The sequence below is a fragment of the Liolophura sinensis genome, chromosome 6 (genome assembly GCF_032854445.1).
Source record: "Liolophura sinensis isolate JHLJ2023 chromosome 6, CUHK_Ljap_v2, whole genome shotgun sequence".
Taxonomy (NCBI): Eukaryota; Metazoa; Mollusca; class Polyplacophora; order Chitonida; family Chitonidae; genus Liolophura; species Liolophura sinensis.
This window is the reverse complement of record NC_088300.1, coordinates 60,644,267-60,666,504: the sequence shown is the minus strand read 5'-3', so window position 1 is coordinate 60,666,504 and position 22,238 is coordinate 60,644,267. Positions and strand designations below refer to the sequence as shown.

General features: G+C 39.6%; 2 protein-coding genes across 3 annotated transcripts; one reads left to right on the top strand and one right to left on the bottom strand.

Annotated features, from left to right (window-relative positions):
* Positions 1–2,080: 2,080 nt before the first annotated feature.
* On the top strand, positions 2,081–12,168 carry LOC135468196 (protein DPCD-like). Of its 2 annotated transcripts, none has more exons than XM_064746310.1 (6): positions 2,081–2,142; positions 3,805–3,885; positions 4,506–4,621; positions 5,186–5,313; positions 5,871–5,973; positions 9,607–12,168. In XM_064746310.1, exons 1-6 carry the CDS (start codon positions 2,082–2,084, stop codon positions 9,709–9,711), a joined length of 594 nt encoding a protein of 197 aa, XP_064602380.1. In that variant the 5' UTR covers position 2,081; the 3' UTR covers positions 9,712–12,168. The 2 variants fall into 2 exon arrangements, with proteins under 2 accessions (XP_064602380.1, XP_064602381.1); XM_064746311.1 differs by lacking the exon at positions 2,081–2,142 and adding an exon at positions 2,151–2,373.
* A 339-nt stretch (positions 12,169–12,507) lies between these two features.
* Positions 12,508–21,981, bottom strand: LOC135468171 (mitotic checkpoint protein BUB3-like). Its single transcript, XM_064746262.1, has 7 exons — positions 21,950–21,981; positions 20,517–20,721; positions 19,967–20,036; positions 19,215–19,366; positions 18,553–18,736; positions 17,783–18,002; positions 12,508–14,619 (listed from the first exon to the last, which is right to left on the bottom strand). The coding sequence occupies exons 2-7, from the start codon at positions 20,712–20,714 to the stop codon at positions 14,460–14,462; spliced, it is 984 nt and encodes a 327-aa protein (XP_064602332.1). The 5' UTR covers positions 20,715–20,721; positions 21,950–21,981; the 3' UTR covers positions 12,508–14,459.
* Positions 21,982–22,238: the final 257 nt, after the last annotated feature.

Genomic DNA, 22,238 nt, shown 5'->3' with positions numbered 1-22,238 from the left:
TCGCCTATGAGGCTCTCTCCTAGAGTGACAAGATAGCCGATATATTGTGTTATTTTCGAATTCTGATATTTTTCCTGACAAATATGCCAGTTAAATTGACAACTGGGTCGATATAGAATACCTGTTTGGTTTTCCCGCTCATCTCTAATATGTACCCTGGGGAAATGTAGGAAAAACATGTTGGATTTAGTAATAACTTCTGATTCACTGGTGACATTTGTATTGCAATTTTCTGTTCCGCTTGTCAATTATTGCGGCCTGACAAATATTATCTTTTCTTGATGGAGTAATATTCTGTCAGCGTTGAAGTAGCCAAGGGGGATAATTCTGAACAAATTATTTTCCCACTAAAGTACCTGTCGGGAAGAACAAGCAAAGCACAGCAGTCTAAAATAAACGTTAATTTTAGATTCTTGAAAATGTGCCCTAATGATTTTTTGGAGTCATTAACACTATATATCCTGTTATATGTGTAAGCTAGAATATGAATTAATTATTATGCCAAATAACTGTAAACGAAACCAGCAATAGGATGATGTTCAGTACTAATTTCCCTGACACAATAGTGGTTATATCTATGTATACACAAGCAAATATTGAATACCTGGATCTGAATTCTTACCCTGGACGCTCAAAACAAGGACAAGCTTGTAGTACAGAAATGATATACGGTCTTATCGGTGGTGTTTCTCTTCAGGTAAAGCAGCAATTCATGGAATGATGTACCCTTCACGCTATGGATCCTACTACTTATCGATGTAGATAAACTGCCCCGGACGTGAATAAAGTCCGCTTTTTACGGATGAAAGCTATATACATCTAGCTGCCGCATCGAGTGCAAGGGCCATTAAACAAAACCTGATTGCTTGTGGCTTTCTAGTCAGTGTTTCGTTATTTAGGGTTTCTTTTCAGTGTTACATTCTATACAGTTTCTAGACATTGTTACGTTCTATAGGGTTTCTAGTCATTGTTACGTTATACAGAGGATATTGCACAGTGATGGTTGAATATCATAAATATTTTTCGAGTGAGAGTGAAAATGATACGCAAATACGAGAAGGTTATCATTTCCACCTTTCACGAGAAAAGTATTTATGATATTCAACCTTCACTGTCCAATATTCTATTTATTATTTATATTTTGACAAATATATTATATTATGATGTCATTCTGCTAAGCTTGAATTGAAACGCCATAAATCAAAATATTTCTTTGTGATGTCATGGCGCCGGGGTGTGTAATAACAAAAGTGATATCTAACTTTAGTCAGTGAGATATAACTTTTATCAGTGACGGGAAAATCCTGACATTTCACCTTTATATAAATAATAAGTAGGGTTTATAGTCTGTGTTACTTTCTATAAGGTTTCCAGTCAGTGTTACGTTCTATAGGGTTTCTAGTTGTGTTACGTTTTATAGGGTTTCTAGTTGTGTTACGTTCTTTAGGGTTCACGGTCAGTTTTACGCTCCATAGTGTCTATGGTCAGTTTTACGTTCTACTGGTCAACAGTTCTTATGATCAATCAAGCCAATATAATTGAAACATACACATATACGTAGACTTGAAGGAACGAAACCTTTGGTTTTGGGATAACTACTTCTAGCAGGACGTCGTCTGACAACGTTCCATTGGTGTTTAGGGACACCGATGGGATGCGCACTATTTGAAGTATAGCGGTAGACATATGATGACAATGTTGCTTACCTGTACAGGAATATACACCGGTAATATAATCCAGTGGGACTTACCTTCTTAAGTTAAATATGTGTTCCCAAAGGCAAGAAATTAAGCAGTTTGCTTTTACAAAATAGTGTGTTCAGGCCGCAAGATATATATGGGCGGTTGGTTGGTTGGTGTTTCGGTGTGCCAGTCACCGATAAATGGCCTTTAAGGACCACATCGGTATTTAGAATATTCTGGTCCTCTAGAGCAAGCAAGCCATGTACTGAAATGTGCTTCACGTCAAGCAGAGCTACCCGCTGTTGAAACTAGGCGGCATATCGATGCTGGCGTTTTATTGAATTATGTCAGTACAGGTTGTCTCCCCTTAATGAACTCTTTCTTGTTACTATAAACAACATGGCGACAGAGTGGCTTGACAAACTTCGCACTGCTCGGAAAACGTGTCTTGTACAAGATGGTAAACTTTACTGCAAAGCGTTAATACATGTATTTTAGTCATAACTTTCAGACTTCAAGACTTCAGGTGGCGTCCAGCTAAAACGTGTTTAACGAGAGCATTACTTTACTTCGAAATATGTTAATAATGAAGTTCGCACATGTTCCAGTTTTACCATCCACTACTCACGGCATTTCTTCATCTAGACCATTGGGTGAACAGCGTCGACAGTGTGTTCGTAACACTCACTATGTATGTCAGAATTTTATCTTGGAGGACTGTCCTGGCACTAAATCTGCTTGTCGATTTCATGCTAGTTGCTAGAGGGGGGTAACTCACATCTGGGGTGAAGGTAGATGTCTATCTTAATCCCAGCCCACATTGAGCAACTCAGTTGCTGGAGTTACGGAGGAAAACAGCCCCAGAAATGTGGTATTAACCGAATGAAACATTTACCGTTGTTCACATACACTTTGAAATTTCCTTAGCATTAATGTCAGAAGAATGTTTGTACTAACTTACCAACCTATTCATAGGATGGCTTAACCAAAAATGAACCTCTAAGTATTCCTTGGTCGTCATATGACTGAAAAATTGTTAAGTACGATGTTAAACCCAAAGTACTCACTCACTCACCAAAAATAGTCTATGGCAAGATCACATTTGCAGTGTCTACCCTACTGTGGCCCCCATCTCCATCCGTTGGTCATATGATCAATGAGACCACTCAAAATGTCATGCAAGAAGGATAATCCTTGGACTCGTACATCTGTCTGCATTTAGGCTGATAAATGTAATGACCTCAAGGTCAGTCTTGTTAAGGCATCCTGATGGAGACAGGCCCATTAATTTCTTTGGTATAATCTTGGAAAATGTTATGAATTTTCATGAACAGTTGTGATTGCCATGGCATGGACTCTTTTGATTAGGTGAGTCTCGCAACAGGTTAGTTATAAGTACACAAGCGACATGTTTGACATTGATTTATGCTAGGAAAGTTTTAATGCATGTGAGAACAGCAGTAAATGTTTCTAATCATCAATCCGACACAATTGGGGCTGTTTCCCTCTGTAACTCTTGCAACTGCATTGCTTGATGACAGTTACCAAACTAATTTCAGGCAACACAATGGCAAATTAAGGAATATCAACAAAAAGTAGAAACTCCATGTGACACTGACACAACTGATTTTTAGTTCAGTTAAATTTAACATTGATTGTGATGATGTGATAGTTCACAGACACATCGATGGTTAAGGAAGCATCTTCCAAGCCCAGTTTTTCACAGTGCCTGATTAGAGGCTAGCATCACCTCGACAATAATGCAGCCAATATTATCATTTAAAGGTGTGCGGCAGAAATAATTTCAAGGAATTTCAAGGACAAAACTGTCACCATAGTCACCAATGAAATTTTATTGAACTAAATTATCTTCATATTTAGAGTGTATTTTGAATAAGAAGTAACTTTACTGTTCTTTTTTTCCATGTGGCCATATATATATATATCTCACAGATCTGTAATTTGGTGAGAGTGTGCTTTTTTAAATTTTATACACATTAACTGGATAAATATGATGAACCGAAATGTGATCATCAGTTGCTTACAGTTTTCCACTTACTAAATTCAACATTGAATTTAATGAGTTGAAACGTAATAACATTACATCCTGTTCTAAATGAAGGTCGCAAGAAGGTCCATTACACCTTCCAAGATGGTCTAGAGATGGCAGAAGAATATGATGTGCGCAGCAATGAAATTATTGGTATGTTGAACATTTTTAAAGTATACTGGAAAACACACGTAGGGGGTTACATGACAGAGGTGTTAAAGACTGCTAGTTAACACTTAAATGATCGATCATTCTAAATTTAGACAAGTTTATGTAGAATTATAGAGAGATAATTCGCTCTATTGTAGAGGATAATGATCTTCATAGTGCATTTCTAACACCTAAAACAATGTTCTCTGGATTCTCGTATTCATGTTCTCCCTCTAGGGGTGTGGGTTAGAACTTGTAATTTGGCAAAACCTGTGTGCACATTACAAACATTTCTTGTAGAAATTCTCTAAAGCAAAGATGTTGTGTATATTACCATGATGACACTAGTTACAATGCATCATCACAAACATGTGTACAAACTCATTCTCGTAAAAATGAAAGTGAAACTAAAATGAAGGTGCTGCAACACAAAGTGACCACTAATATAGGACTCCTGCCCATGCTGGACCCTGTTAATTCTAAGTGAGACAACTAGAGTGTACATGTATATTGTTAGTGACAATTTAATATTAGATGTGTTCCAGATTTGCTTTTGCGACCAGGTACAAAATACTCTGATGTATACATATATGTGTATCTTCACTTGTGTCCTTTCGCTTCAGTGCGCAAGTGGAGAAAGAAAAGCAGTCTGGGTGTTGAGAAATGGGAATATGAAATTGGGGAGGAGTTAATGCCGCGTAATGTGGAGTCTGAGGGACTGGTGGAAAGTTCATCAAATGTGGGTACATGTATTTAAGTGTAGCAGTTTATACTATCGTGGATTAAAGCTTGGTTATCTTTTTTCTGTCATATGACAGTGTACATTAAACTGAGAAGTTTCGGCGGCCTGGTGGTTAGAACATTTGCCTTGAAGTCAAAAGACCTTGGATAATAACCAGGTCAGGTCATCGACTTTTAAAAGGGTACTTGATGCTGCCTCGCTTGGTGGGCAGCACTGAGAAGTTGAAGCAAAAAAACTAGACTGGTTGGCCTTGTTTCAGTGTGATGTGAATTGCTGGGGTGTCATGTCTAGTGTCTGGCATGATTCTTCTTTGGCAGCAGCACATTGGACTTGCCCTGCCACAAGAAAGTACATACATATTGTATATATATATACACATGCCAAATGACTCTTTACCGTCAATTGTCTGAAGAGTTGTTTAGGTATGAGGTAAAACATACATGTACATACCCATTATCTGGCTGGGCTCTGCTTGTGCTGAACAAGCAATAAGTAAACAGAATGATCTTATGTAATAGCACAGATCAAGTGAGATCAAGTTTATTAATCTATCTGTTGCAGCCTATATTTGTGAGGAGAGACACAAAAGATGCCTACCAGTGGAGAGTAAGAAACCTACCCTACCCTTCAGATACTTACCTTGTCTCTGTGGACCAAAACCAGATTGTGATTAAAACTACAAACAAAAAGTAAGAGAAGAAAGATAGTGAAATATCTGAAATACTGTTGATTTGCTTTGATACATCGCACTAAATGTTAACATTCTGATAAAAAACATTAAATAAACTAATAATTTCTTTATAAGTGGTTAAAGTATTCTGTTTAAAACAACAAAAGGATTTTGTGTAACAAATATTGACAAAACTGTTAGCACATATTATATAGTTATTAGTGTGCTAGCGCAGCACAGTGACTCAGGAGCCTCTCACCAATGCATTGGTGAGTTTAAGTCCAGCTCATGGTGGCTTCCTCTCCAGTCTTACGTGTGAAGTTCCTTCAGCAACCTGTGGATGGCCGTGGGTTTCCCTGAGCTCTGTTTGATTTCCTCCCACCATAATTTTGGCCGTTGTTGTATAAGTGAAACAACATAAAACTCCAATGAGATAAATCCACAAATATGACCTTGAGTACTGTGCTCAAAGACAGTACTCGTCTTTAGCTAGTATGTGATCCCATTTGTATTGTCCGCATGTTTCAAATACAGCAAGAAATCTGCATCTCCATCTGTGTTTGTCCCGTGTTTCAGATACTATAAGAAGTTCTCCATACCGGACATGGACAGAGCTAAGTGTCCTCTGAGCCAACAGAATCTTAGTCATGGATATGCCAACAACACACTCATAGTTACAGTAAGTAGCTGTTCTTCATGTACAAGGACCCCAAATACTGCCTGAGGACTCAGTCTGTTTGCCTGGCATTTACATTCTCTTTCATCGTCAGGCTTGGTTCATTAAAATGGTGACTTCTGGTAGGAGACCAATGTGCCAACTTTCATATGTTTACAGTTCTGTCTCACAAAAATACCTTGCCGAAGACATCAGACATGTCATGGCCCACCCAGTCACTCTATACTGAGAGCTGTGTTTTCAGTGCTGTCTCACTAGAGTACTGTGCAGAAGACACCAGACATGATGTGGCCCAACCAGTTACTGTATAGACACCTTTGTTTACAGTGTTGTCTTACTAAGATACCGTAAAGAAGACACCAGGCATGACATGGCCCACCCAGTCACTGTATACTGACACCTGTGTTTACAGTGGTGTTTTACCAGAATACCCTGCAGAAGACGGCAGACATGACGTGGCCCACCCAGTCACTGTATACTGACACCTGTGTTTACATTGGTGTTTTACCAGAATACCCTGCAGAAGACACCAGACATGACGTGGCCCACCCAGTCACTGTATACTGACACCTGTGTTTACAGTGGTGTTTTACCAGAATACCCTGCAGAGGACGCCAGACATGACGTGACCCACCCAGTCACTGTATACTGACACCTGTGTTTACATTGCTGTTTTACCAGAATACCCTGCAGAAGACACCAGACATGACGTGACCCACCCAGTCACTGTATACTGACACCTGTGTTTACATTGGTGTTTTACCAGAATACCCTGCAGAAGACGGCAGACATGACGTGGCCCACCCAGTCACTGTATACTGACATCTGTGTTTACAGTGGGGTTTTACCAGAATACCCTGCAGAGGACACCAGACATGATGTGGCCCACCCCAGTCACTGTATACTGACACCTGTGTTTACAGTGGGGTTTTTACCAGAATACCCTGCAGAAGACACCAGACATGACGTGGCCCACCCAGTCACTGTATACTGACACCTGTGTTTACAGTGGTGTTTTACCAGAATACCCTGCAGAAGACGCCAGACATGACATGACCCACCCAGTCACTGTATACTGACACCTGTGTTTACAGTGGTGTTTTACCAGAATACCCTGCAGAAGACACCAGACATGACGTGGCCCACCCAGTCACTGTATACTGACACCTGTGTTTTACCAGAATACCCTGCAGAAGACGGCAGACATGACGTGGCCCACCCAGTCACTGTATACTGACACCTGTGTTTACAGTGGGGTTTTACCAGAATACCCTGCAGAAGACACCAGACATGACATGACCCACCCAGTCACTGTATACTGCCACCTGTGTTTACAGTGGTGTTTTACCAGAATACCCTGCAGAAGACACCAGACATGACGTGGCCCACCCAGTCACTGTTTACTGACACCTGTGTTTACAGTGGTGTTTTACCAGAATACCCTGCAGAAGACACCAGACATGACGTGGCCCACCCAGTCACTGTATACTGACACCTGTGTTTTACCAGAATACCCTGCAGAAGACGCCAGACATGACGTGGCCCACCCAGTCACTGTATACTGACACCTGTGTTTACAGTGGGGTTTTACCAGAATACCCTGCAGAAGACACCAGACATGACATGACCCACCCAGTCACTGTATACTGCCACCTGTGTTTACAGTGGTGTTTTACCAGAATACCCTGCAGAAGACACCAGACATGACGTGGCCCACCCAGTCACTGTTTACTGACACCTGTGTTTACAGTGGTGTTTTACCAGAATACCCTGCAGAAGACACCAGACATGACGTGGCCCACCCAGTCACTGTATACTGACACCTGTGTTTACAGTGGGGTTTTACCAGAATACCCTGCAGAAGACACCAGACATGACATGACCCACCCAGTCACTGTATACTGACACCTGTGTTTACAGTGGTGTTTTACCAGAATACCCTGCAGAAGACGCCAGACATGACGTGGCCCACCCAGTCACTGTATACTGACACCTGTGTTTACAGTGGTGTTTTACCAGAATACCCTGCAGAAGACACCAGACATGACGTGGCCCACCCAGTCACTGTATACTGACATCTGTGTTTACAGTGGGGTTTTACCAGAATACCCTGCAGAAGACGCCAGACATGACGTGGCCCACCCAGTCACTGTATACTGACACCTGTGTTTACAGTGGTGTTTTACCAGAATACCCTGCAGAAGACACCAGACATGATGTGGCCCACCCAGTCACTGTATACTGACACCTGTGTTTTACCAGAATACCCTGCAGAAGACGCCAGACATGATGTGGCCCACCCAGTCACTGTATACTGACACCTGTGTTTACAGTGGGGTTTTACCAGAATACCCTGCAGAAGACACCAGACATGACGTGGCCCACCCAGCCACTGTATACTGACACCTGTGTTTACAGTGGTGTTTTACCAGAATACCCTGCAAAAGACGCCAGACATGACATGACCCACCCAGTCACTGTATACTGACACCTGTGTTTACAGTGGTGTTTTACCAGAATACCCTGCAGAAGACGCCAGACATGACATGACCCACCCAGTCACTGTATACTGACACCTGTGTTTACAGTGGTGTTTTACCAGAATACCCTGCAGAAGACGCCAGACATGACATGACCCACCCAGTCACTGTATACTGACACCTGTGTTTACAGTGGGGTTTTACCAGAATACCCTGCAGAAGACGCCAGACATGACGTGGCCCACTCAGTCACTGTATAGTGACACCTGTGTTTTACCAGAATACCCTGCAGAAGATGCCAGACATGACATGGCCCACCCAGTCACTGTATACTGACACCTGTGTTTACAGTGGGGTTTTACCAGAATACCCTGCAGAAGACACCAGACATGACGTGGCCCACCCAGTCACTGTATACTGACACCTGTGTTTTACCAGAATACCCTGCAGAAGACACCAGACATGACGTGGCCCACCCAGTCACTGTATACTGACACCTGTGTTTACAGTGGGGTTTTACCAGAATACCCTGCAGAAGACACCAGACATGACGTGACCCACCCAGTCACTGTATACTGACACCTGTGTTTACATTGCTGTTTTACCAGAATACCCTGCAGAGGACACCAGACATGACGTGGCCCACCCAGTCACTGTATACTGACACCTGTGTTTACAGTGGGGTTTTACCAGAATACCCTGCAGAAGACGCCAGACATGACGTGACCCACCCAGTCACTGTATACTGACACCTGTGTTTACATTGCTGTTTTACCAGAATACCCTGCAGAAGACACCAGACATGACGTGACCCACCCAGTCACTGTATACTGACACCTGTGTTTACATTGGTGTTTTACCAGAATACCCTGCAGAGGACACCAGACATGACGTGGCCCACCCCAGTCACTGTATACTGACACCTGTGTTTACATTGCTGTTTTACCAGAATACCCTGCAGAAGACACCAGACATGACGTGACCCACCCAGTCACTGTATACTGACACCTGTGTTTACATTGCTGTTTTACCAGAATACCCTGCAGAGGACACCAGACATGACGTGGCCCACCCAGTCACTGTATACTGACACCATTGTATGATTATAGTCGTTTTTGCTACTAAATGTAATGTTTTTTTCTTCATTTTTTTTCAGTACAAAAAGCCCTCTGAGATCTTGGCTATGGAGAAATCTGTTCAAGAGGAACTACTCAAAATAAAGGCCAGTAAAGATGGCGATGTTGAATGTAACCCAAGCTGATGATGTTAACTACTCTTATTATGAACTCTTGTATTATTGCACTGTAATTGTCGCATGTTCCTCAATGTGACTTTAGGCCTCATTTTATAACCTGTACACTGTTCATGAAATAAATTATTTTGTAAATGTGTGCAAACAATTCCAGAAAGTTTTTTTTTCTTTCTTCAATTATAAATTGAGTAAATGAAGTGTATGTACTGTTTTGGTACTGTTGACCAGCAGACCTGCTGAGCATTCAGTACTGGGATTCAGACCAGTGATATTACTGGTTTGGTCTATCCTGTAAAGATGTGAACAACTAAAAACAACTGCAAAGGCAGATCCTATGAATTGTTAATGGAAAAGAACACACCAGCATAAAGTACATGTCAGTGTCTGGGATAATAGTCTGATTATTTTTTTAGAATATTTTTTGACCTAGTAAAATGCAGTTAATACTTTGGATTCTTTGGCCTTTTCTGACCTTCTGAGACAGGAGAAGTCACTCCAGCTATTTGCCACTTGACACATAGATTGCTATACTAGTATTTCATCATTCGAAACACTTCATTAAGAGCTATGAACGCATTCAACAAATAGATCTTAAAACAAACTATTTCAATTCAAATATATTGCTGTGACGTCACTGATACCCTCTGGGTCTTAACAGACCCTTATGGAATCCTATGTTTTACATGTAGTTTAGTTGGTTAGAAAAATTTCAAAAAAAACCAAAAAAACAAGAAATCAAACTGTTTTTGTGGACAGTATTTCATGGTCTTTTGATAAATACTTTATAATGTTTTCTTTGCCGTTTAAATCTGACCCGACTCGGGTTTGATCCTAGGTCTCCCGACCCCAAGGTAGACACTCTACCATTCGACCTCCAACCCTGACAGCTTGTCTTTGCAGATTAGAGCTCAAGCAATGTTTGGTTTACTTGCATCGCCTGAGCAAAATCTGGAAGTTAAATGTTAAAGGGTAAAAGAAACTGTTCATGGAAATCAGAAACTGTTCATGGAAATCAGAAACTGTTCATGGAAATCAGAAACTGTTCATGGAAATCAGAAATCAGAAACTGCTCATGGAAATCAGAAACTGTTCATGGAAATCAGAAGAACAGGGTCATGATCCTTTTTTGTTTTACATTTAAGTCAGACTTAATCTTAATGTCTGGTAAAAACTTCCAAAACTTAGGTTTGGACTTAAATCTTCATTTTCAGTTTTGTTATCATAAATTCTGAGACAGTGCAGTAAGTTCTTTGGAAGATAAAGACCTAAAGGAGAAGAAAACATAAAAATTATGTCAAAATCTGATCAAAGAGCTTCTAAACTTATTTGGAAATATGGCCTTTAATGTTTTTTCTTGATTTAAAGAGTCTTTGGAAATATTTTTGCATGGTGGACCACCTTTTGGTATTTATCGCCGTTGCATCATCATGTCCCAAGTAAGAATGTTGTGCATGTCTAATAAATTTATTTGAATGGAAATTTGTTGTTTATCCAAACATATGCATTTAATCTCCATTCTAATGATATTTATGGATATATTAAAAATATAAATATGATCAAAATCCAGGTTGAACACATTTCTTATCTGAAAAAAACACAGATTCAAGTGGTAATATTTTTATTAAAACATGTATTAGATCCGCATTTATAACATTACACAAAGACTATACACAACGAAAGGTGATCCCAAATACCCACCATGCAAAAATATTTTCAAGTGTCTTGTCTTTAAAGAAAAATCAATAAAGATATTGAAGACCACATTTATCACTAACTTTTTGCAATCTTTCATCTGAACTTTTGTAGTTTTTTTATGTTTTCTCCACCTTTAAGTCTGTAGAGCTCATGTTATCATGGTAGCCAAGCAGGTTGTCACAGTGCTCTAACAACTATACCACTGGCTTTTGATTTTGATTATAACTCAACCCAGGTTGTCACAGTGCTCCAACCACTATACCACTGGCTTTTGATTCTGATGAAAACTCAACCCAAGCCATGGTGGTCAAATGTATTTAAAAAAATGATAATCCCCAAACTTTAATTTTTAAGGTTTTATTTATTATATACAAGGGGGCAATAATCAATTGCAGATTTTGGTAACCAGTGAGAACAGTGGTAGTGATTCCTGGCTTGTAGAACATACATGAATTAGTAGTAACTAATACAAACTGTCTAATCGTCACTGGATGGTGTAAACGAGGTTATGGAAAAAAAATTCCAAATTTAGGTATGCAGCTCAACAATCAAAAACAGTACTTAAGGCTGTAAAAATGTCTCAAAGAAATAAAAACAAACATTTCTGACATTTTTTACATTGTTTTTCTTCCTTTATTGACAGAATAGCCATTGCAGTGTTTGTCTGACAATGGTAAAAATGCATTTTTGTGGTGCAGTGTTTGTCTGACGATGGTAAAAATGCATTTCTGTGGTGCAGTGTTCGTCTGACGATGGTAAAAATGCATTTTTGTGGTGCAGTGTTCGTCTGACGATGGTAAAAATGCATTTTTGTGGTGCAGTGTTCGTCTGACGATGGTAAAAATGCATTTTTATGGTGCAGTCTTCGTCTGACGATGGTAAAAATGCATTTTTATGGTGCAGTGTTTGTCTGACGATGGTAAAAATGCATTTTTATGGTGCAGTCTTCGTCTGACGATGGTAAAAATGCATTTTTATGGTGCAGTGTTTGTCTGACGATGGTAAAAATGCATTTTTATGGTGCAGTGTTTGTCTGACGATGGTAAAAATGCATTTTTGTGGTGCAGTCTTCGTCTGACGATGGTAAAAATGCATTTTTTATGGTGCAGTGTTTGTCTGACGATGGTAAAAATGCATTTTTATGGTGCAGTGTTTGTCTGACGATGGTAAAAAGGCATTTTTGTGGTGCAGTCTTCGTCTGACGATGGTAAAAATGCATTTTTGTGGTGCAGTGTTTCGTCTGACAATGGTAAAAATGCATTTTTGTGGTGGAATAAGGTAAACCTCAGTATCTTTGTAGGTGGGTAAAGTTTTTTTGGATTGGTTCCTAGATGTCCAAAATATCTGTTCTCATTTGAGTGATGACAAAATACAGGGATGAGACTAAGATGAAAAAGAGGCCACTCAAGAATATTTCACTTGTACCACAGTGACTAGTATTATGGTTTGATGTAGCTTTGTAGGGCTGTGATTTCGTGTACTATCACAGCCCTGCCTTGTTCCATAAGCTTACCCTGAACACCTCTGTACTTTGAGTGCTGGCTTCAATACACTACTGTTGGCCGCCAAGTAATGTGTCTGTCTGTTCTCATAGTCTTCTCAGCAATCAGTTTCAGGTAGGTGTTTCCATGTGTCATCACTGGTAAACCCACACAAGCATGAAACTAGTGGAAACTGGATAAATTCTAACTCCAACCACTATGTTTAAATGCATACTCCTCACAGTGAGGGGAATCATGTACATTGTATACAATTACCACTGCCACTACTAGGCAAGTTAGACCTTTTGACAAGCATACTGGCTGATTGTTTAGGATCAGTCTCACCAGTAATGACATAGAAGGGACCCATAATCAACACTGAGGAATAAAAAAAAAATTCTCAAACAATTAAGGAACAGATTAAACAAGATGTACAAAATATACTAATTGCTAGTAATGTCAGTAGTTATCTCCCTTGTGTGGGCTGTGAGGAGCAGGCATTCAAACATGGGAGTTGGAATTTATCCAGTTTCCACTATAGTTTTATGCTTGTGTGGGTTTATTAGTAATGACACATGGGAACAGCTACCTGGAACTGATAGCTGCGTTGACTATGAGTACAGACAGACAAATTGTATATAAGCAAGGGAAGTAAAGAGGTGTTCAAGGTAAGCTTATGGACCAAGACAGGGCTGTGATAGTATACGTCATCAACCAGCCCTACAGAGCTAGGTTTGAGGACGCTGAGCAGAAACTGGGGGAAATCCACGACCATCCACAGGTAGCTTTTCTCACGCATGGGTGAAGAGCAAGCCAGCATGAGCTGGACGTGAGTGACTGCTTTAGTGAAAGTCTCTGAAAATGAAATATTACAGGTAATGCATGGAACTGAAATTGAAACACTAGCCATTTCCCCAGCTATCTGTAAAGGCAGCATATCCGTATTTCCCTTTTTTTCTCAGATATTCAGAGAAACAGCACGTCCAAATTTGCACTTTTCCACCTATTCAGAGAATCAGCATGTCCAAATTTACTCTTCTCCAGCTAGTGAGAGAAACAGCATGTCCAAATTTGCTCTTCTCCAGCTAGTGAGAGGAACAGCATGTCCAAATTTGCTCTTCTCCACCTATTCAGAGAAACAGCATGTCCAAATTTGCTCTTCTCCAGCTAGTGAGAGGAACAGCATGTCCAAATTTGCTCTTCTCCACCTATTCAGAGAATCAGCATGTCCAAATTTGCTCTTCTCCAGCTGGTGAAAGAAACATTATGTCCAAATTTGCCCTTCTCCAGCTAGTGAGAGAAACAGTATGTCCAAGTTTGCTCTCTTCCAACTATTCAGGGAATCAGTGTGTCCAAATTTTCTCTTCTCCAGCTGGTAAGAGAAACAGTATGTCCAAATTTGCTCTCTTCCAACTATTCAGGGAATCAGTGTGTCCAATATTGTCTTTAAGCTCTTTATAAATGTATAAATAAAAATGTGAACAGCCAGATATGTCTAGAATCCACCTTTGGAAAGTCCACCAGTTTACAATTATATACGATGATGATGTATGATGAAGGAGGAAGAGGAGTTCATTGTGTTCATGACTTGGGTTTGGTTTCCTGGTCGTTCACGTTCCGGATGAACACAGCCTCTTCAGTAACCTCTGGAGGTTCTTCCTGTTCATACATGAAGCAGGACGCAATCGCTAACACAGAACCATCCTGACTGAATGCAAGGGAGGCGATACTAGTGGGATATCTGAGGGGACAAAAAGAAAGACAAAATAAATAAGATAATGCTGTATTATAATGTTAAACATAATCTATTTATTTATTTACTTTTGTTTGATTGGTGTTTTATGCCGTACTCAAGAATATTTCACTTACATGTATACAGCATTATGGTGGGAGGAAACCCACAACCATCCGCAGGTTACTGGCAGACCTTCCCACATACGGTAAACATGGTCTAATCAGTTCTGTGAACTTAATGAACACTCTGACAATGACAGAGAGTACTCTCTGACACAAAGAAGATTCAATCCGCACATTTTCTGGCCTGCAAGTATTTAAAATATTTGTCCAGAATTGCATAACATAACTTCAAAATCCAAATATCACTCAGATACAACTAAACACACTGTTTTACTTGGTTTCAACAAACAGCAAGAAGAAAACTGATGCACCGTTTGTAGTTCAGCCTAGCTGGGTGAGTAAACTTTTCATGAATTCAACAATTATACATGTGACATACATGTAGGCCCATCTCAACATCATAAAACGTTCACTTATGGTACAAATCATATTAGTGCTTTAAAGGGCAAGACAGCAACTGGCTAAAACATGTTTCAATCGAAAGCAGGATTCTCAAGCTTTCTAAAAAGTATCATACTTTATTATTTTAATGAGATTTCACCGAATAACACATAGAACAAAATGACAATATTGCACAAATGGCAGGTGAGAATAGAAGAAGATATCTCGAGAATTTTATCCAATCAAACACGTTCCTATCAGACTGCAGGGCCTAAACTGTGACACCGCATTTGCCCATTCACTCCATGAAGTGACACATGACAACACAGGACTACTCACTTTGAGATCATTTACAGCAATTTAGTTCCGTGTAGCGGAAGGGCTATTTCATAAAGTGTTGTGGGCCAGGTCTGTATCATTTACAGACCACCACAGAAGTAAAATTAGTTGATTTACAAGTTGTGTAATATTCAACGGCGGTATCACAAATTATGTCAGACAACAGCATACCATCTCGGCCCACACTGCATTCATCAGAGATCCCTTCAGTGAACCCTAGGCTTACTTAGACATGCTGTTCAAATTATCCACATACACTATTGTCGTTCATTTTAGCGCTTAGTCAGCAGTTCCTAAATAACAAACATCAGATCCAGTGATAAATTCATTAGGGATGCCAAAGGTTTACGAGAATGGGAAGAAGGCATCTCAGTGAACAATGCTTAAAATTAATGAATTCTTATGATATAATTATTTTTTCTCTATATTTACTAGAATTGAAGAATTTAAATTTTTCTCCTTTGTCTTTCTTACATATAAGGGATAATTTTTCCTGTTTCTTTTTATAAAATACAGTAAAATTCTTGAAACGCCATGTTTAAGCTGAGGTACTTTCTCTGACATCCGCGATAACTAGGTCAGCACTGCTCTCATCTTAGAAGCCACCACTTCAAAACTGAAGCATAAAATCCTGCAACAGTCTAATGCTTAGATCAGCCTCAGTTATGCTTACATTTATTTCCATTTGTTTCAGAATTAAGCATGAATCTAGTTCTACAACAATCCTATTGTAATTTTGTACACATTTAGTAGGGGTTAAAATCACCAGCACAACCCCTCCAGAGGTCAGGATCTGCACCAGGAATACCCTGCCCGTGCATCTACATGTATGGGCTACTGTGATACAGCACTGTGAAATGACAGTTCAAGCAGTGAAAGAAATATGCTTCCAGCAATTTGCAATTTCCAAGAAAGCTATTTGTCACTCAGTCCATCATCATCAAAATCCACAACTTTTATCTGCCACAGGCTACTGCTTTAACTATAACAAATATAATAAATGAGATATACATATAGTAAATGAGATGTCATCTTGCTGTGGATAATGGAGACGCGCTGAGGCTGTGTCCAGAAAAAGTTTCACTAAACCTTTACTAGACTTAAAAAATCTAGAAAAATATTTAATGCCAGTTTAAGATACTTTAAATGGTAGTTTTTTCAGTGGACATAAACATTAGTCAGGTGCCGTCTGTCACTTTAATGTAGTATTTCAACAACAACCCTAATCATATTAATTCTTCAACCCTTTCAATGCCTATGCCACCAATGTTCTGAAACATTCCCAAAGAACTATGTGGTGTAGAGAAATAATCTGCACAGTCCTATGAAGCCTGCATCTTGAGCGACACAAACAAATCATTTCCAGCGTCATTTTCATAATAAACGTATGTATAAATTCCCCTGAAAAAAGTGCTTTAGTGGTTGGAAAGGTTATTGATTTATTTAATTGGCGTTTTGTACTTCTCTTATACGATGGCGGCCAGCATTATGGTGGGAGGATACCCTGGCTGACCTTCCCACGTGCGAATGGGTTGAAAAGACTGAAGATTTACTGTCCCTATCACATATACAGCAGGGACAATTATCTCCCAGAAAAAGTGTCTATGATACGATAAATTTCTTGGAGGACAGAACACTCATTGGCTTGCCTTAACGACTACGCACAGTACACTGTAGTTACGTGTACACCCTCTCTCATTATAACACAGTTCATTACAAACACGTAATTCCGTATAACACAGCCTCCAGATTTTGTATCTTCTTTACACTCTGATGCTTGACTATCTTGACTAATTATTCACCGAAAGCCATGATATTTCGCTCATTTGTCACTGTATCTGTTCCTATATTATATATCATACAGGTTTTAGGTGGCAAACGAACATCATGTAGTGCGCACCATAAACAGCATGCCAGGCAGGTTTGTCCCCATAACAACAGTGCTGTAATGAGAAAGTGCTGTAATGACGAAGAGCTGTATATTGGTCTCCAACTTTATCAGGGGCTGGTGTGACTCAAATATATTTCAAACTCTCCATCCTCATCGGGACCCCGTTTCACATAGATATCCTGCATGTACGATAACCCCACATGTAGGGCAACGGTACAGTAATGGTGACACACAAAATATCGTACGACAATTGTATGATAAAAAAAAGTTGTACGCCGTTTTGTGACACTGTGCCCAGATGAAGTCTAGGTGATGCATTAGAGTATAAAAAAACATTCAAATAAGCCTTAAATGCATGATTCAGGAACTGACTGATTTATGTCAAAACTGGCTTTGCTGAATCTGTCTCCGGGGACTGACAAACAGAAAGACTTACTTGTGGAACTGACACAGTCTCTTCTTATTAAAGCCGTCCCAGATGTTCACAATGCCGTCAGAGCCGCCTGTGGCAAATGTGTTGTGGACGTTATGGAAGGCTATAGCATTGACAGGGTAGATCTTCTCTTTGCCCTGCTCCTTCACACGGTGACATTTAAATGCATATTTCTTCTTCTGTACCTCAGGGCTGGGATCCAAGTACTCCACTGCAACACGACCTGGGAGCAGAGAAATGAGAGTTAGATAACACTTTATCCTTTATGCAAGAGCCTTTAACAGTTTAGCTGCCTGGTAGCTTGGGCTTTTATTTATTTGACTGATGTGTAAAATAAATTTTTTATGGCAGACAGTGAGGAAACTGGGGTGCCTGGTGTAAAACAATTCACAAGACAAAGGTTCCCAACTTAAAGGTTTGAGTTGAATGTCCCTTTCACCATCCCTTGGATTCTTCCCATGCAGCTCCCAATGTCCACAATGACATGTGCATGGTGCTGCCTCTCTAAAACACCATGCTGAAGACACCAGATTCCATCTCACAACATGCATAACCAGTCATACTGGATTGGCTCCAAAACCAACCAGTGCTCGCTTGGACCCCAAAGGATGGTGAACACTTTATAACAAGTAATTACTAATACTGCATATTATTAAGTCTTTGTTATGGTCTGAGTCTGTGTTGAAAACTGGCTACTTGCTAATAATCTTATGATGTGTCCAATCCAAAAGCACCGCACAAAAGTTACAAAGTATTGATGTATGTAGTGGTACCTTCAATGGAGCTGAGAACATAGCCTTGTTTGTTAGGGAAACTTCGAATGCATCGTGTCTGATATTTCAGGCTGGATTCTCGTCGTTGTTGTACATAACCCATATTTCGGAGATCCCAAACCAAAATCTTTCTCCCTGCAGTTCCAACAATTAGTCTGTCCCCACAAACAGACAAGGTGTATACCTGTAACAGAGAATGATATAACTTAAATGAAAATGTCAGGATTTTCAAAGCAGGCAAAACTTTAGAAATAAAACTGTTTGATTTGTATTAAACTTCTAAAAATCAAGGTCTTTATATCTCATACCTTAAAAACTCTCACAAGATGACTACTTTCAGTAGACATAAGGCTTTCCTGAATTAAAATCGGTTTTTCTAGATTAATATCTTTGAAAATGTCATAGTAGAGTTGCTGCAAAAATTACTTCTTTGACATATGAAACATTCTAGCAAGAATGTCTATTAAAAAAAAAAATTAAATAAACTGTATTAAACTTAATTTTTTTGTAAATAATGCAGTAATTTTTGAGGAATTACCAGTACATTTCAGGTCATATCTCTGAACAAGTAACAGTATGTGTATAATCAGGCACAAAAAACAGAATTTCAATTGAAACTGGATAAACAAAAAAACCTGCGGACATGATGCGAGTCCACCTACCTTGTCAGGTTGTGAGAAGGTGCCAGCATTACAGGGTGTCCGTGGGTCCCATAGTTTGACAGTAGAATCCCAACTTCCTGTGACAATGACATTAGCATCTGGGCAGAACTCAACACAGCGTATAGGGGCGTCATGCATTCCTACACTTCTCTCTGTACAAACACAACAATAGGGAATATATACAATAGTTACTCATAATAGTGGACCACCAATGAAAACACATGTACTTTGGAGTCCATTCATTGCTGCTATAAAATTTGTCGAGGCGGATGAAAATAGCGAGAACGACAACGACAAATTTATTACAAGTAGATCATGATGTGAATGTAATCTGAGCAGATGAATATTGCTCCAGACGTCAGAATACCAGCTAACACTACTTTATACGGTGCCATACACATACAGGTTTCATGCTTATTTTCTTCACTTATTAGCTTGATTTTACACACCACACTCCAGACAGCCTGACTTGACAATGATGTTGTTCTCAACTTACACCAGAGAAAAGGAGGCCCAGAAAAAAGGCCAGTTTTGATATCATACTTAAAAACCTGTGTATCAGTCTGCTGATTGAATTCCATAGGATGAAGACATGTATTGGTTCAAAATTAAACTATCAACTATTTTTACTGACAAGCAGATAAAGACATGCATTGGGTCAAAATTAAACTATCAACTATTTTTATTGACATGCTGATAATACAACTTTTTCTCGCTGGCAACAATCATACTTTTATTGCAGACACACTTACCTGCATTAGTGTTAAAATCAAAAGTTTTCAGAACTTTGTCCAATCCTCCACTATACGCTCGAACTGAATCCTGAAAAATGGTCAGGAAAGTTAGACAATGAAATTAATAAGACAACAGAGAAACTTTCCATACTATAAGGACTTCGCTTTGAGCCAGCAAAGTCTTCCTTTGTACCGTGCATATGCATGACCATACTGGATCTGCCAAGTTTCAAATATATGTTCAGAACAACCACTGTCAAAGAGACTACATGTGTATTTAATGCATATTTTCTTTGTTACTATTTACTTTAAGTCATTTTTTCATGTTTTGTAATATGAACCAGCTGGTTGTTCAAAACAGTCTTGAGACTTCATAGCAGATTTAACTTGAAGTCTTCAGTTTTGCACTTGGCTCAAATAATTGTGGAACAGTTTATTAATATGAACTAAGTCTGCTACTGTTCCATTTGGTAGCTGGGTTTTTGTTAAATTAATATATTAATATATAATATAACTTAATATCAGTATTATCTAATACACTTTTGAACAACCAAGCCCATGTACATACATGAAAACAGCAATCGAGGACTGGGGCTTGCTGTGGGAAGCTCAACCTCATATTGTTACTGATGACATCATATAGCCGCACAGTGCAGTCCCATGATGATACCAGCAGGTGCTGGCTGGAGTTAGGACCAAATTTAACAGCAGACACTCCATCCATTGGAGGGTTTTTCAGCTTAAACTCACTGGGTGTTTCAGCCATGATTAATCTGTAAATGTAAACAGGATATGACTACTATCAAGCCTTGCACTTGTGACAGGACCAAAATTTCTTTGTGTACATCGTTAATGTTTGACAGTGTATAAATATGTTAAATGTCAAGGATGTTCTATGGATGTTCGTTCAGCAATACTTGGAGACAGCCAGCCATGACTTCGTTTTTTTTTGGCAGGGCCTCCTTATGGGCCTTATGAAACAGATAACTTCCAAGTATTGCTGAGTGATCATATGGAAATTTCAAACATGGTGCATGCATGACAGATGATGCAGTCATGTACAGTCAATGCTTTCATGTGAGGCTGTGTTTCTACATAAATACAGCCCCACAGAGCTAGCAGAGAAAATGGATTGACTGCTTCGAGTGGGAAAGAGGTTAGTTCAAGACTGCTCTGACATTAGGTTTGGCAAAATTTTAATTGGCCAAGGATGGCCCCAAACCAACGTCGGAGCGTGCTCCGTTTAAATAACCTGATGCAGTTGCTGTAAGAGCTAGTAATGGTATTTGGGACACAAATTACCCATCAAATATGTCTCCACGGCCTGGACTTTGCTGATATTTGTGTCCCTTAACTTTTCGTCTGTCAATGTATCACAGACACATGATTAAGGCAAATTAAGCGTAAATATTTTAGCTTTCAGAATTGCTGTGCTTTGTGTGTATTCAGGACGAATCTAATGCACATGCATCAGAACTGAATGAGGGGGTGGCTCTTTTGTAAGCATTAAACGGGATTGGGTTTGTATAGCTCTCAGGCTAAGGGAGGTCAGTGGTCCCCGCCTATCAGCATATATAAGTCACCCTTACACCGAGGTCTCGGGCTAACTAACTCCATCTAGATTTCACTATGACTAATGTTAGAATTGAAACAATGGCTTCATTCACTATGTTGTGATAACTACAGTCAAAAAGGGAAGTGCCCGTTGTTTTTGGGCTCGGCTGCGTATGCGTAGTGAATGCTCCTCGTCAATGGACAATGGACACTTCGTTTTTTATTGCAGCCATCATTTCTTAAATGACCTAAACCATGTCCGACATCACAAAATACAACAACAACACACAGACCACGCTCTATCAATCGTGGGAAAATAAAGGCAAAGACACATTCGACATGATTTTCGGCTGATAAACTTACATTAGTATACATTTGAGACAAGAATATACATTTTTACAAGACAATAACTGTATGGAAAACGCTTAAGTGCCCTTCTCACATTACCTTCAGATTCGAAAATTCAGCGAAAATCAAAGCGGAAGTCACTCAATATGTAGTGGCGCGCAACCACGAATCAAACCCAACTACAAGCTCAAGCTGCATTTGTCCACGTGAGGGCCGTGACGGTGACCTCATTGCATTTCGTTGTTTGGAAAGGCCGAAAGTTGAGCCTACAATTCAGTTAAATGAACATAATGATAGCACCACAATTCATAACAATTATACACCACAATGCAATAAACTTCACGTAAAGAAAGTCTCACAAACATTTCTTCATTTAATTAGGTTTTCT